Source organism: Carassius auratus, chromosome 7 (genome assembly GCF_003368295.1).
Source record: "Carassius auratus strain Wakin chromosome 7, ASM336829v1, whole genome shotgun sequence".
Classification (NCBI taxonomy): Eukaryota; Metazoa; Chordata; class Actinopteri; order Cypriniformes; family Cyprinidae; genus Carassius; species Carassius auratus.
Window position 1 is genome coordinate 16,730,134 of NC_039249.1, and position 17,311 is coordinate 16,747,444.

Consider the following 17,311-nt stretch of genomic DNA (forward strand, 5'->3'; position numbering starts at 1 on the left):
TTAGTTTATTACATACAATCTTGGACCTCTAGAGCAGTGGATCTTAAATCTGGTTGCTTTAAGGAGGTATTTCTACCTGATTCTACATAGAAATTCTAATGTAGTCGTTGTGACCTACTTCAATCAGTTTGTTGAAACATAAAACAGGGGAAAGCCATTATAACTTAATTGAGTTACATTGACTTAACATACAATTTCCATTAATGCTTGCTCAGGATGGACACATTCGACACGTGCACCTGCTCATGAGTTCAATCAAAGTGACAATCGCAATTGACAGCAATACTCTTCAGCACAATGGTAACCACAAAATTTTATGACTGAAAAAATCGACAGAGTTGACAGAGTCCTTACTATAACCAGGAAGTATGACCATATTAGCCCAGTCCTGTCAACACTGCACTGGGTCCCTATCAAACATTGTATATATTTTAAAATATTGCTTATTACTTATAAAGTCCTGAATGGTTTAGCACCTCAGTATTTGAATGAGCTCCTTTTACATTATACTCCTCTACGTCCGCTACGTTCTCAAAACTCAGGCAATTTGATAATACCTAGAATATCAAAATCAACTGCGGGCGGCAGATCCTTTTGATTTTCTGAATATTAAACATTGACACAAACTACCAAAATCTTTCCCTTTACTGATTAACCCTAAATTTACTCTCCTAAAGCAGTCCCTGGCAAAGCATGCTACAGATGCATCACCCAGGGCTTCATGTATAATCGTGAGCTAAGTTGATCGTAGAGACCATGGTGGCAAAGGCTCTACGATCTACTTAGGCTTACGATGCTAAACGCTGCCATGTGCAGTGTATTTCCCAGCATGATTTGCCAGGGACTGCATTAGGAGAGTAAATTTAGGGTTATTTGATGCTTTTTTCAGGGAACATTGCTGATAGTTTATGATAATGTGTAAAGTTCAGTTATGTTGGACATTTAGAGTTGTTTCTGTGACTGCATTTTGTGGTTACCATTGTGCTGAAGAGTAGCACTTGTGCTTTAGGCTGTGGGCTCTAAATGTTTTGCTCCTAATCCAACTACACTGTACAGATCACACATTTTTCCTGAGATAAATTAATAAATTGTCTTTAACAATATTAGATTTCTGTTTGTAATTAGTTTATGCAAAAACAAAAACTATATTTGGATTTAATTTTAAAAATGTGGATATTCCTGTCAGGACACTGGTTTGATCATCAGGACTTCTGTTGTGTTATGTCTTAAGTGGTTAATTCCACTCACTCTGTCTTCACAGCTGCACTTCATCCTAATTAGTGTTCCAGCTCACACACACACACACACCTGTCTCTCAATTTCACATTGATTTTCTTCTATACTTATGCTTCTCTCTTTCTGTGCTTCTCTGTCAGTGTGTCTTGGCTACCATCCGTTTCACTACTGTCCTTAAAACTATTGTGCTCAAGTTGTGCCTAGTTGTCATGCCCTGTTTGTTCATTTAATCTTGTTTTTTGTCTTTTTGGTGTACCCAGTCCCGTACACAGTCCAGTTTTGGATTCCTTCCCTGGTTGCTGATTGTCAGCGTTTGTTTTGGATTATTGCCTTTGTTTTGGACTACTGTCTTTTTGGACTATTGCCTGTTTTTGTTCAATAAATTTTGGCAAACTGCGAATCTGCTCTTGGGTCCCTTTTTCTCCCAGCAACCCTAACAATTCCAAATGAAAAATGATTTGTAACAAGTTAAAAAATAAAAAAAAGAAGTTATATGATCTTCTTCTTAAATCATCTTTTTACTATAAAAATAACAACATAGTTTTTGCAACCTAAAATGTGGAGCATTCACACACTAACTTTAGTTGAGGATGTTTGCCGATATGGCTGCCTTTCTGTGTTGTACCGGTGGTCTGCCAGTTTCTCCTGCATGAAAAGTGTCAAGAAAAACTCCTTGCCATGATCCACCCTGACCTGGTCCCAAATGCCATATTCTAACACAGCACTTCTGCAAGACAACAAAGGCATATTCATATAGGTTAGATGGTACACTATGCACAAAATACACATTAATCAATATGTTTGAATATGATACATTTTTCAGGGCAAATGCTCAGATAACAGTTTAATCAAGTTTACGAGAATTAACTTAAGTTTATGATCTTTATCCATTACGTCCTCTACCAACAAAACAAACAACTGGGATTTATTATTGAACTTAAATTTTATTTCATTAACTTCCTATTTTTTCCCAAAAGTTTTGGATGAATATGATTATGGCCTGTTTCTGGACTACAATCTGCAATTTCCTTTTATACAATAATATATGCATAGTTAAGACGGGCTTCATTACAGGGCTGGATTTCTTAAACTATACCTTGTCCTTAAGTTGTACTTTAATGTTAATACGTGATTCCTGAAAAGTTCTTAGTTAAGTATACCTTCTGTAAGACATTCGTTTGTAAGGTTGGTCTGGACCACTCTTAGCTATCTATACCTTATCACTGTTGAAAGTGCCAGTCTGCTAATGGCCACCACTGCAAAAAGCCTCTTTACATCTCTGCCTATATGAATATAATTCTGAAATTGTAATAAAACTAGTGATCAATTAGGCTAAATTAATTTTGTTCATGCAAAGAATACAATTGTAATTACACTGATGGTTGTTATCTTTTTAATTAAATATCTAAAAGGTCCATACTTCATCAGCTGGCAAACCATTAGGCAGTAAAGGCTTAGGAGTCTATTTAAAGGCAAGCTATGGCAGAGATACAGAGAATAGTTGTGCCAAATCAAAGATGGCACCTTCTGCAGAGCCATTTAGTGTATGTGCTCCGTTTCAGTCGTAAAAACTTTAGTCCACTGGCTACTATGTCAGAAGCAGCAATTAAAAAATAAAACTGCCTGCACAGCAGCAAATTCAGCAGCTTTTAGATCTTGTTGGCCCGACACAAGGGCCAAAATGTGGCATTGCCCCCACAAATCTGATTTATGCCCCCTCAGTTTCAATTTGTTCCCCCTCCACCCCTGAAACAGGGTTGATTTGAACTCTTTTTATGCATACATTACCAATTTGATTTGAACGTTCAGTGCATCAATGCTAAATTCAAACGTGCTTTTGGGAAATCCAGCTTTATCTGGAAATCCAGCCCAGATTATCGTAAATTTATGGAAGCATATCAAACTACCCCAAAAAAATAAAAAATACACAGACAAGAAAATGTCAAGTTACCTGTAAACATCTTGATATATGACCAAGTTGTTTTTTACTGGCATAGTGGAATGTCCAACAATTTTACTGGAGAATCCATCTATAGCTGCTACATGTGTCACACCAAACATGACCATCTTCTCATTTTGGTCTATGTGTAATTTGTGACCCATGTAGTCAGCGCTGTAAGGCACTGGATTTATGTTCCGACATCCCTTTGTAGTCAAAATATTACATGCACATGTAAAAAACAGAAAAGAAATTACAGAGACAGTGATGAATATGTATTCCCTACACTAAAAATATCATGTAACATCAACACAATTTTACAGGATTTCTCTGTTACAATTTTACATTAATGTTAGAATTCTTTTTGTAGTCGCCTTAATGCATGCCATTTAAAGGAACACTCCACCTTTTTTTGAAATAGGGCTTTTTCACCTTCTTTCCTACATTTAGACAGGTGGGCAAATGTATTTTTGTCTCAGTGCATGTCCATTTCTTTTACTGTTTCTGAATAAAAGCGTTTTCTAGCAACATCATAAAAATTACAATTCAACAAAATATGCTTAATAGTCAAAGGAACTTTACATGAAAGACATAAAGGAGGAACTTCGCCTATTAATAAAAACCCATGGGTAAGTCTTGAATGCCCCAGTCTACACCTAGTAAAGACAACTTGATCATGTCTTGATTTAAAATTGAACTAATATAGTTGAGCCACCAAAAGGTTGATGTATGTTTGGACCATATGCATTAAAGCTAACAAACTTTTTCAAAGACAAAGGACTGTCTGGTGACAAATGAGTTTCTTGGAGGCAAAAAGCAAAAGGGTTGAGAATCATAACTAGTCGTTGAAGTTCTGCAAAATTTGCCTTTGCTCCACGACAGTTCGCATACACTTTGACAAAAATGCGTTTGCCCACCTGTCTAAATGTAGGAAAGACGGTGAATAAGCCCTATTTCAAAAAACGGTGGAGTGTTCCTTTAAACCAACTTAAATAGTAGACAACACATTTTGCCAGAATACAAATATAATACACATATATAAAATATAATATTACAACACCTACATTGTATCGAGCTATATGATAGGGCTGATTAATGCTTCGAAGCAATTGTCCCACTCTGCCTTCTGACGCTTTAACTCCTTTTGAAACCAGGTACCCAGTCATCATTTTCCTTCCATAGGTTGGTCCAGTCTAAATGTTAAAAATAATTAACTTGCAGATCACAAATTTATCCCACTAAAACGAATAGTGGTAAAAATTACACAGAGAAAGGCTCAAAATGTAGACACATAGGCTTTTGCTCTTCAGCCAATAGGAATTCGGAGTTTACACGCATACTTGATAGTTATGAAAATTAACCATGGTTTTACTACAAATAAAACCAAAAATCCATGGTTACTATAGTTAAACCATGGTAACCAAAAATTGACCATGGTTTTGCTAAATTAACCATAGTTTAACCATGGTATTTGTAGTAAATCTGTGGTTATACAAATGGTAGTCAACATGCCAAAAAACCATGGGTTACTACGGTTTTACTATAATAAAACCATGGTTATTTTTCGTAAGGGTTGTGGTGCTGCTTCAACTTTTCTTTTTTTAAACGAATAATAATAATAATAATAATACACATACGTGCTATCTATCATTGATATGCAACTTGTAAATATAAAAAAAGCAAATTATAATTAGTGTCAGGTATACAGTCTACTTGTAGCTGGTCGTTTTGGTTCATGATTATGAAAATGCAAAGCCATAAGTAACAGCATACTACATTTTGTTTTATGTTGCTTACCTCAGTAATTGCCTTTGCAACATCTACCTCTAGTTGGGAATCCTGTACACGGATTCTCTTTAACCCCCGTTCAGCACAAAAGCGGCGTATGTTAGCTTTTGATGCGCCCCTTGAAATGCCACATTCAAATCGAAGAAAATCTGACACTTGCTCGTCCGTGCGTCCATCATTTATCATTCTTTGTATAAGATCTAAGTACGGGTCCAGTTTTGACTCCATGCCACAGCAGAAAACTCAACTCACATCAACGAAATTACCGCCAAATCTGACGACCACGACTGATAAATATTAATTAGGCTACGTCGAGTTGTGACGTTGAGGCCAACCCCGCCTTGATAATTGAAACGTAACATTCATAACGAAAATAAGAAATAATTCAACTTGATGGAATTGAAATGCGTAAAACGTAAAAAAAAAAAAAAAAAAAAAAAAAAAATTGATCACTCTTTCCTACAGTTTTCCTTCAATACTTTCAGCTCATTTTCAATATGCAGCTCAGTTTCACAATTTATAACTGTCAGAGCAGAGCGAAGTGGAGCCCAATAGGCTCTATGCACGGCGGTGAATGGGAATAAAAAATGTTTCAAGATATTGTGTGTGTGTGTGTGTGAGAGAGAGAGAGAGAGAGAGAGAGAATTACATATCCACATACATTAATCAAATAAGCCAGAAGTCTGCTCTTTCTTAAGGCAAAAAAAAAAAGATAAGATAATTCTTAGTGAACAATCAGAATGGTGAAAATTGCATGTAAATGGAAGTAAAGAGTTTTGCTTGTCTCGTGTAAAAATCTTACTGTGCCTGAAGTCATGGCTTATTCTAGATATAATTTAAGTAATCCAGGTTTGGCCTAAAATAATTTTCGGTTATAAATTTTCATGTCCATATGCAGTCAAGAAGCCATGTCATGTCCCTGTATGTGTATTATTTCATACTTACAAGAAAACATTTTTCAGTGATGATTGTGGTGATGATGTCAGAAAATCTAGAACTCTCCTGATATGCTCATGTGAGAATACGGTTTTGTTTTTCAAAAGTTAATCTTCTTAAAATTGTGCTTATAAATTGTCATGTGCAGATGTTCCTTTTTCAGCTAATTTAAAAGTTAAAAAGTGAAAAGTACTTAAAACTAACCCAAATGGTGTCTAAAAAAACATGCTATTTTATGCATACATTTGTAAATATTTGTGTTCATAAATTCTGTTTTAATGTGAAATAAATGCACCATTTCTGACAGGAAAGCTTTTCTGCTGATGAGGAGGGTAATGATTTAAAAAGATTTTTGAAGAACTTTCCAGAGACTCATGTGAGATACAGTTTAATAATTGTGTAGTCTATCTAGTCTTATACTTATTTTAAAGCACACACTTCTTATGTCTCAATTAGTGCAATACTTAGATTGCAGAAACCACAGTGCCGTTTGTGAGGGAAGCATATGAGAAAGAGTGTTGTATCAGCGTGGAAAAAATATATTCAAATGCCAAAAACACTAATGAAGAATCCCTATACTGCATACTTGACAGCCTCAGACATCCAAACTGGCTTCGAGTGACTTGTTTGATCTTATCAGTCTCCACTGTCCTGATTCAACCAATGTTGTTCCAGATAATTTATACAAGTTCATGAAATCCTTTCACTGTGACAGTTTTAAAGACCAGATGACAAATGGTCAAGGACAAAGTGCAACTCACAAAATGTTGAAAACATATTTGGTGGCACTATTTACAAATCTTTCGGTGCACAAAATGACCCAAAATTGATGAATATTCCACTGTCATGGAAGGTTGAATGTGTTTCAGTTTTAAAATCTTTTCACATCTGGCCAGATCAAGTCACAATCAACAAGCTCCTCCCTAATCTGAGGGCAAAGCATGTTATTCTAGGCAGTTTGTGGTTTGGGCCAAGAAAAAAGACAGAAATTAACTATTTTCTTTAATCATTTAATTGTGAAGTCTTGAAAACCAAGGGTTTCCTTGCCAGTGGAAAGGATAAAAATCAGTAGTGCATGTTTACCATTTGCTTTGCATTTGCGATTCAGTGCTGAGAATGTCAAGCATTGTGTTATCAAAAGGGTAAAACATTTATAAAAGGGTAATGGGTTTACAAGCTGGATTGACATATTATTTATATCTATGGTAAAAAAGTATACTCACCTCTTGAATGTTGAAATGTCTTGGATGTTTGCATACATTTATAATTTTGAAATGGTGAGTAATGGTTGTTTACTGCCTATAATATTCTTACCCACTACAACTAGTAATACTATTTATTTATTTATATGTATTGTTTGTTTGTTTTATTGCTGCCAACAGCTATTATATAAAAAGTAGTTGTACTTGTATCTAATTAAACAAAAATAAAACTGCAAAATATCAGACTTTTACTGTCTTTACATTATTTTTGAATCCAAAACCTGTTGGTTTATTTGTTTATTTTTCATTTTTTTTTAAGTTATTTGTCATTTGCAGGAAATAAACCCTGCAGGAAGACAACTTTCCTTCTTGTACATTTTTTTTATTTCTGCATGAGGTGCACATTGCCAGATTCCATTTGGTCTTTGTTTCATTGTGTTCACCTTTTGTTTGCTCATTTTCAGCTGACCCAGTTTTCCCATGTGTTTATTTTTCATTCACCTGTCCCTTGTTGCTCTCCTAGCTTGTTACTCCTCGTTTGGTTTACTATTTACTGTCCCATGTTTCCAGTTAGTTGTCCTTGCAGCACAAGTGAAAAATATATAATGTAATGTCCTGCATGTTGTCAATATGCCATGCATAATTTCATCATTCCCATGAAATGACAATCATCATTCCCATGATATGGTCAATATGGTCATGGTGATGGGGTTCATAGGTTATTTTAGTAAGGGTGATTTTGTTTTTTAGGTTTTTTTTTTATTTTGTCCCACTAGATAAGTAAACCTGCATCACTTATAGGCTACACGTTTAATTTATTAACATGTGATCGTGTAACAGATAAATAGCCTAATCTGCAGTTCTATTTATATATTATATGGGAAACTCTAGGAATATGAAGTTAACATGCTATCACTTTATATTGCTTCAATGCAACTTATATTCAAAAGCAGTGTCATTGTCTTCCATGTCCTCTAACAAAAATTGTAGCCTATACCGTTATACTCGATTTCTGGAACTATAATTACTTTAGCTGATTACTGCCTGGGTTCGGCTACGTAAAGCAATAGGCTACCATTAAAAAAAACTCTTAAGAGTTTTTTTTTTTTAAATAATTTATTTGAACTTGAAAAAGCTTTGCTAACCAAAATAAATAACCAATTCTTTTAAAAACGACCTTCACGTTAGTAGGCCTATTGTCGGCACTTGTCATTATCGGAAGTATCCATGTATGGTCCATATACAGATCCATCCGCCCCTCCATTACATTTGGATAAAGTGCCATCGCCATTCATTGCCAGATTGGATCTGCTATAGAGGGTTAATTACTTACTTGCAAAGATGAATTATCTTTTGTTTAAAGGTAATAAAAGAGTATCTTTGAAACTGGAGGACATGCGGGCCGAGAAAATCGCAAGGATTTTCCAGGTGTGTTCAATAAGCCAATGGAGTTTAATTGGTTGTTAAACATATCCGAGGCGATAAATGCGACACGCCACGTGGGACGTTTGAGGCCTACTTAATTTGATCATGCATGTTTGGTTTACATTTTATAGGTGGATACGGCAAATCTCTATTTAACGGACTCGGCCAATGTAGCTTTGTTTCCATTGGACAATGGCGATTTCTGCAGTGTAGATTTGGATGACAGGGGCCATTACGAGGTCCACGGGGGTGAAAGGCCAGCTCTAGCAACGCCTCAACGCAGTTTTGCATTTATGCAGTCGCCGTCCAGCTCACCAACACAAGCTTTTAACTTTACCCCGCCACCGAGAGCGAGTACTGTGAGATCATATCAAAGGTAAATGTATTTATTTTTCTTTATTATGAAACCATGTAAGTTCTATCCATCGAAATGACTAATACAGTATCCGGCGAAATAATTATCGATTATGATTTGTCATTACTGTGACAAGCCCTTTCTAAAATATCCATCCAAATGAATCAATACAAAATAAAAGGATGGTTAAATGAGGGGTGGATCTCTTTTCATTGTAGATGGATGCTTAAACCATGTCCACCTCAAGTATCTAAATAGAATAGTTCTGAACTCTTTGTATTCAACACAAAATATTTTCAAGCAAGTGTTACAATTAACGTCACCTATGGCATAAGTTGTAACCTTTGCAATGTCAGTTTTGGTGTAAATGAATTCTAGGCTATGAGAACCGTATACTCTAGAAACCATGTGAGTGTTCATTTTGGTCTCAACGCAATTGACCCCATCTTCTTGACGAGAAACTTGGGTTCGGGGGAACCTGACTGCCCTTCCGGAACGTTCGCAGCTGGCTACACCATGGAAGCGTGTGTGTGTGTTTTTTTTTTTTTTTTTTTTTTGTGGTATTGAACCAAAACCAAAATGTTCAGTGCTGCCTTTTTTTGCTCTCCCTAGATTTCAGATTTGGGTGTGGAGAGGGGAAAAAATTGTTTTTGCTCCATACCTACAAAGATTTAAAAAACACCACACGCAATACTTTTTATGTACACTATATTTGGTAGGCTCGTGTATCATGTCAGCAATTTTGAATTTCCTCTGCATTTTTGGCCATTTCGAGGCATCATCAACGAATGCTTCCCAGACTTTTAATCAGATCAACATGATATTTGGTCAGTCTCATCTAAAGGCCTTTGCACAGTGCATTTATTTATTATTATTATTATTTTTTTTTCATAGATCCATACACCTGTCAGAAATCCGAGACGGGCGACTTGAATCCAGCAGAGTTGTGGTGGTGCGCTTCATAGAGTCCGAAGCAAATGTACCCAGCATGCTGGACAAAATTAAACTGGCAATGGGTAACAGTGACACTTATGTTATTACTGATGCTCAAGGTAATGAGGTCTTGGAGTCAGAAGGCACAACTGGTAAATATGATTTTGGTTTCTCATTACCTTTCTACAATTGTGATGATCCAGACTTTAATCAGTATTGTCAATACAGGTTCGTGTTATTGGAGGCAGAATTCAAGGAAACTTCATGCTGTGGAAAGGGCTGCATTCAGGCAGTGGCAGCTGAGGAGGGCTCAAATGAGGTAATGAGATTATGAAGTGTGGTATATCGCATGCATCAAATGGTAACCTTTAGGGATGTAACAATGTCACCCTATCACAATAAAAAAAATAAAACTATGTATCATAGATTGTAGTGATCTGTATTGTGTTTGATCACACAAAATGAGTTGCCGTGAGAATCAATTTTACAGAGTTTGTCAGTACATGTAGGCCTGTTGAGAGTTCTCGAGCCACGACGCATGTGCGAAAACTGGGAACTGTAGCACTTAGGGCTATGTCAGGACGTCATCTTCTCAGTTCTCGCACAAGCGTCATTGCTCTCGTGAACTCTCTCATCAGGCCTAACCTGAAGAAAATGAATAGTTGAATAGTTATTTGGTTTTTCTTTTTGTACAAATTATTAGTTGCTTGATAACTTAAGGTTGAGCCACTGAAGTTACTTTTTACTTACTTTCTGGGCCGGCCAGTTTTAATTATATAGAAGCCTATAGAGGAGTGATCCAGTGCTCCGATTTAATAAAAAACTATCTTAATTTGTGTTTCAAAGATGAACAAAATGAGGGTGAGTATTTACTGCGTTTTCATTTTTGGTTGAAATAACACTTTACCACAGCGGTGTTACGCATGTAACGCTGCACTCATTTGCAGTCACTAAAGTTTATTTGCATTAGTTTTAAAGCCTTGCCGCATGTTATTCTGAAATGTTTACACAAAGCGTGCACCCTAAAAGACTGCCAAATAGCACTTGATTACTGGATCTCCCTTTCACATTTAATAATGCCAAATACACAAACACTGTTGGTTTGGTCTAAAGTAAATGGTTGGGATAAAATAAAACTCCATCTGATGTTTTGTGAGTCTTAAAGGGGAAGCAGTAAATGTCCTGCTGCTTGACCTTTTAAGGGATAGCTCAACTATAAAAATGAGAATTCACTCTCACATGTTCTGAATCCATATTAATATATTTATGCTGAACCAAAAAGATTTTCACAAATTTGGACCATTATATTTGACAAAGTTGCTGGTCTCCATTTACTTCCATAGTATTTTTTTTTTTTTTTTTTCTATTATGGAAGTCAATGGGAACCAGCAAATATTTGATTACGTACATTCTTCCAAATAATTTGAAAAGGGGGAAATTGGTTTTGCTGTACTGCTCAGTCCTTTGAAAAATAATAAAACCAACATGAGTTTTTTTTTTTTTTTTTTTTCTGGAGAGAAGAAAAAATTCTTGATTTTTGCCTACCCCTATCTGTATGTCCTTTGACGTAATCCCAACAACCGGAATCATTATTTACTAAATTGGGGTTAAACAATACCAACTAAATCATGAGGAATGCATTTCTTTACACTTATTACTTATGGTTTCCAACAGGTAAATACAGGTTTCATACATTTGATGAAAAATTTGACACTTAACTGTCTCATGTGTGTGTGTATATGTGATTTCATTAATAAAGTTGTTTTCCTCATAGCCGAAGACATCCGGACACCTCTGCACTGCAAGACCTGAAACAACAAGTAGAAGAATTATTGGAGGCCTCCCAGGGACTGGAGGCTGTATCCCAGCAAATCCAGAGCATTGTCTCCAGTGCAGAGAGAGCTATGACAAGAACCATTGGGACGGCCCTAAAGGAAACTTTTTCATGTTCAATTTGCACTGGTATGAAAATTGACTTGGCTCCACACACCAGCCTGTTTGTCTTTTTATATAAAGTTTTTCAGTAAATCTGCACAATGTTATAATTATCTAATAAGCATTATATGGTGGATCCTTATCACATTGGGCTTCATTTTGGCATTGATGTGGATTTTGTCTGGAAATTCTTTATTAAAATGCTTCTCTGATCTAAATCTACCCCCGACAACCTCCTAACATGTGCTTCAGTATTTGTAATTGGATCGACATATTGGGAATATTTAAACTGATCTTTTGAGTTACGTTTACAACACAATGATATGCTTAAACTGAAGTTTTCTTCCGCGTATAGATGACACCATTGTCAAAACGATCCACAAAACTACTAAAAGTGCCGTTTTCTGCTGCCAGGCCAATATTTGACGAAACCCCTTTAGACCAGTGATCTCGAACTCAATTCCTGGAATGCCATAGCTCTGCACAGTTTTGCTCCAACCCTAATCAAACACACCTGATCCAGCTAATCAAGGTCTTCAGGATTACTACAAACTTTCTTGGAGGTGAGAGTTGGAGCTAAACTGTGCAGAGCTGTGGCCCTCCAGGAATTGAGTTTGAGATCACTGCTTTAGACTGACCATAAATGTGCATGATGCCATTTTCAGTTGCATGGTTTTGTTTACACACTATGTCACAAAACTGTACATTCAAACTGGTTTTCAGGCACTCAAAAAGCTGTTGCCGTGTAACGTGAACGACACAGTTTAACAAAAAATTTAAAACTTTTGGCCATGTAAAATGTGCTCAATTGCAATCTGGTAGTGATTATCACAAATGCATGTTAATTCCAGGTGTATGGGAACCAGTGACAGAACTCCTTTACAAGATGATAATGTATGGCTGGTTTGTAAAAGGAAGGGTTTCCTAAAAAAAAACTAGCACTGTTTTCTACTTTCTAACCACGACTGAACTTGTGGTGAGCTGTTTTGGTGTCTGTTGCTAATGTTTTGCACCATTTCACTTTCTTCCAGGAATTATGGAAAACCCAGTGCTTACATCATGCTGCAGGAGCATTGTGGGGTGCAAGCTGTGCGTCAACCAATGGGAGGCAACATCTGCCCAGTGCCCTAAATGCCGCTCCGAAGAGTACCACGTGACTGAAGTTGCTGGTCTCTCCAGTGCCCTGGATGCAATTAAAAATCTTGTTTAAATTTCAATAAGTTTCAACTTGTGCAGAATCCATTTCGGTCACCAGAGGACCAGGTTGCTGTGGAGAGGCAGTGTCCTGACATTGCATCTCTTTTTGAACGGGTTTTCAATTTCCAACAAGAAGAGTTCCAAAATGCTTTAAAAAATACTAATTGATCTTGTTCGAGTTCATGCTTAAGTGTTCCTTACTGTCTTCTGAATTAAAGGATACTCCACTTTAAAATAAATTCTGTCGTCATATACTCGCCCTCATGTTTTTTTCAATCCTTTATGAACTTCTTTCTTCTGCTGAATAGAAAGGAAGATATTTAGGAGAATGTCAGTAACCAGACAGTTTCTGGTCTCATTGACTTCCATAGTAGGAAGATATATATTATATATAATAATAATATATATATTTTATTATCTATTCGGCAGAAGAAAAATTCATAAAGGGTTGAAAAAACATGAGGGTGAGTGTATATGATGACATTAAATTTATTTTAAAGTAGAGTATCCTTTACAAAGTGAACTGGATCAGGTTCCTGTGGAATAAAAAATGTTCTTGATGGCATGCACTGTTTCTAGTTTTTATTGTTTGTTTATACAGCCAGGACTGGACTTCCTGCTTTTACACACACACATATATTTTATTTTTTGCATGGTAGAATTATGTAATCTGCTTATTGCGAGCCTAAATTGGTATTTAACCCTTGTGCGGCCCTCATTTGGGAGTCACACTCAGGGTCTTCACGGTCATAAGTGACCGGACACCTAAAATGTAACTTTTTTGCCCCCCAGTAAAATCAGTGGAATATATTTTTATTCAATAATATTTTTTCTTTTGTATTTTGAGAAAATTTTAAGGTATTAATTCATATTTATGCAATAATTATAAACAATTTTTCTCATAGAAAATAGTACATAATTTTTTTTTCTAATTTTTCTAAATTATTTTCGAATTAATGTTGTATTTCAGATTAAACCAGAGACTAGGCCTTTCAAATACATTTTTTTTGAAGATTTTTTAGCGCCACCTGGTCAGAGCAAAGAAAGAAAAACATGTAAGTGCATGGTGCAACCACTTATTACCAGTATAGGAATCTATAGAGAGGCTTGTGAATTCCCTTATTGTTTTTAGACATAATTGCTTACTCATATTAAGTAGTGGACTTGAATATATATTAATACATTCTAAAGAGTACTTTTTGTATATTTTTTTATATTTCTTCTGTTATAAATAATGATTTCATGCATTATTTGCATTAAAGTTTTTGCATTATGATTGCAATCAAACCTGAACATATTGTTCAGTGGCACAGAGCTCCTGCAAAAAAATAAAAAATAAGAATCCTCAGAATGGTGCAAAGGACCAAGTCTGAGTTTCTAAGTGCACTGACAAACCCAAGAGGCAGCGCTTGCTTCTCATCGCTGTTTTACAGACAGCAGGTCATAGGTGTGTGCGTGTGTGTGTGTATGTGATTATTTAGAGTGTCATACCTTCACTGCTGTTAGATTTTCTCTGCATTATGACTGAATTATTGAATGGATTTCACATTCTCAAAACTTTGCTCTGTGTTACAGACACAGTAGTTCATAGGTGTCTATGTGTAAGTATGTGTGTGTGTGTGTGTGTGTTTGTGTGTGTGTGTGTGTGCATCTGTGTGTGATTGGATGTGTCAATATCACACTCTTGATGTTTTATAGTGTTATCCCTTCACTGCTGTGCACTTTTTTTCAGTTTTGTGATCGATTTGTAGATTGTGTACACAAATATTCTCTGAATTGTTGTATTTTTGTCTATTTCCCATTCATTTCCTATGGACGGTCATTTTTGACCGAAGACCATGAGTGTTACTATTTTTTTTACGCCCACTTAGACTGTTCGAATCATGCCCTCAATTTTTTTGTGTGTTCACACCCCAAATGCCATGAAGGTCACCGCATTTCATATCATTCCGATGAAGCTGTGATTTTTAACATTTCAAAACGTAAAATATTCCGGTCAGAAATGACCGAAGACCGCACAAGGGTTAATCATTATCAGGGTGACTTGCCACCAACTGCTGGTGTTTTTTTTAATATATATTGTAAGTAGTGTTTCATGTTGTCACTTCACATTTAATGGCCTCTTAGAATGAAATTGCCATGTAAATTCACAGTGCCTCCTCTGAGCTGCAATAGACAGTGTGTAAAGTACATCTAAATGCCAGGTCAGATGCTGTTTCTGTGCCACCTATACTGCAAAGCTGGGTGTTTGTTCATCAGTCAGCATGAAGCCTCTTACGTTGTTGATTTAAATTTCAAAACACAATTCGACATTTGCTCGCATTTTTTTCACGAAACCTCATTTTATCGAAGGGTGCTAATGAAGCTGTGGCGATATACAACACGCTTTAAGAAAAGTTTATTTCCATCACACTGTAAAGTGATCTAGAGGAAAAGCAGATGTGTTTTGCCTATTGGCATACATAGAATCATTTTTCTATGTAATAAAAAGGTATTTTTATTTATGCTATTATAATTACACCGGGTCACCAACTAATGACAGCTTGAAATCTACAGTAAATTAACACATAATTTTTGACTCTTCAACCGAGTTTAATGGTATTTAAGAAGCCCTTAACATTATGAGCTCAACATTAAATCTGTAACTTGTAGCCAACATTAAGAATAGGGTTGTGCCGGTGAGGACATTTTCCCATTGATTAGTTAACTTATGACAACACCAATGTTATTTGTTAATCTCTTCTGTAGATTTTGATCTTTTTAAGTTATGATATATTTTTAATTAAAAAACAACAGTAAAATAGTACAATAAATAATAATAAAAAAACATCGCGTGTAGCCTACTATAATCAAACTAATAAGACGGATGACATAAAATACCCATATTATAACAAATAAATAAAATATATTTGGAAATCGCCCTTTAAAATGAAGGCTCGGTTAGTGGTTCACAATTATTTGGTTAAAACAAAGACAAAGTCACTTATATTAAAAAATATATATTTATGTTTTTGTTAACATAAGTTATATTGCGCTTTTAATTGTCTCCGCTATCGTCCTGTCAATCATACTCGCGGGTCATTTTCAGTAAAAAAGTATTTCCCCATCATCGGTAAGTCCCCCAAGTTTCTGACTGCTGACCGAACACTGGTCATTGATCCTCTCCCGCTCGGCGCTGTCTAGCGCAGCTTCACCACACAGATTTAACTCCGCACAGCTAAATAAAACGGGCTGGTGGCAGACTAATATTTAATATTTCTGATTTCTGTGAAACGCGTAAAGCTGCACAGAAGAAAGCCCAACAGGACCTGCCCTGCACAGTTTAAGAATCGGTAGCCATAGTAACGTTAGAGGACTATTATTTTGTTGAACAGACCTGAGCGACAACTGATGACGTCACGTGCCCAGATTTGCTTGACCAATCGGCGGAAGGGGGCGTCTTAGGACCGCCCACATGTGGAAAACGAATTTTGAAGTCATTTATTCGTTTTATGCCTCTGAACTAAAAAACGAAAAATCAAGCCGAAATCTCGTTTTTCGTTTTTTTAAAAAAAACGAAAAACGAATAAAGGGGCCGTTTTCTCGTTTCTGCTTATTTCATTTCAAATTGGAAAACAAACTATCAAAACGTACACGGACCAAGAAACTTTTATTGCAGAGACTGACAGAATGGCTCGAGTTGAATAACTACCTTATCAGATCACGGAAGTCCAGAAATGACAGCACCAGCAGTAAGGGATCAGACGGTAAGTTATCCAGGCTGAGCACTATGGACGTTGCCATCTTTGTAGCGAATGCAGAACTGAAGCCCCGCCCCTTCACTGCGACGACAAGAGGGCGTGTCCGCACGCTGCTCTGTTATCAAATATTGCGCACATGTTGCCACACTAACGATTAACCAAGCAAAAATGTACGATGTGAGCAGTAAGGTATCTAAAGATTTTTTTTTTGACATCACTTAAAGATCCTGAATCCTTCCTTTTGTCTTTTATTTTTTTATTTATTACACACACACACACACACACATATATATATATATATATATATATATATAAGGGTCTAAACCACAGAACACAAAAGACGAATAATCTCCAGCCTATACTTAAAGGGGGGGGTGAAATGCTCGTTTTCACTCAATATCCTGTTAATCTTGAGTACATATAGAGTAGTACTGCATCCTTCATAAATCCAAAAAGTCTTTAGTTTTATTATATTCAAAAGAGAAAGATAGTCTGTACCGATTTTTCCCGGAAAAACTCGACCGGCTGGAGGCGTGACGTGTGGGCGGAGCTAAAGAATCACGAGCGCGAATAGGCTTTTGCGTTGAGAGCATGTGGAAGCTGTGACATTACCGTGAGGGAAAAC

General features: G+C 36.2%; 1 protein-coding gene across 1 annotated transcript in view; it reads right to left on the reverse strand.

Moving 5' to 3' along the window:
• Positions 1 to 16,778, reverse strand: part of fbxo3 (F-box protein 3) — a 28,628-nt gene extending 11,850 nt beyond the window's left edge. The window contains exon 1 of the mRNA XM_026267669.1: positions 16,638 to 16,778. Within this exon, the coding sequence (XP_026123454.1) occupies positions 16,638 to 16,729 (92 nt within the window). The 5' untranslated portion in view covers positions 16,730 to 16,778. The remainder of the gene's footprint in view (positions 1 to 16,637) is intronic.
• Between the last annotated feature and the right edge of the window lie 533 nt (positions 16,779 to 17,311).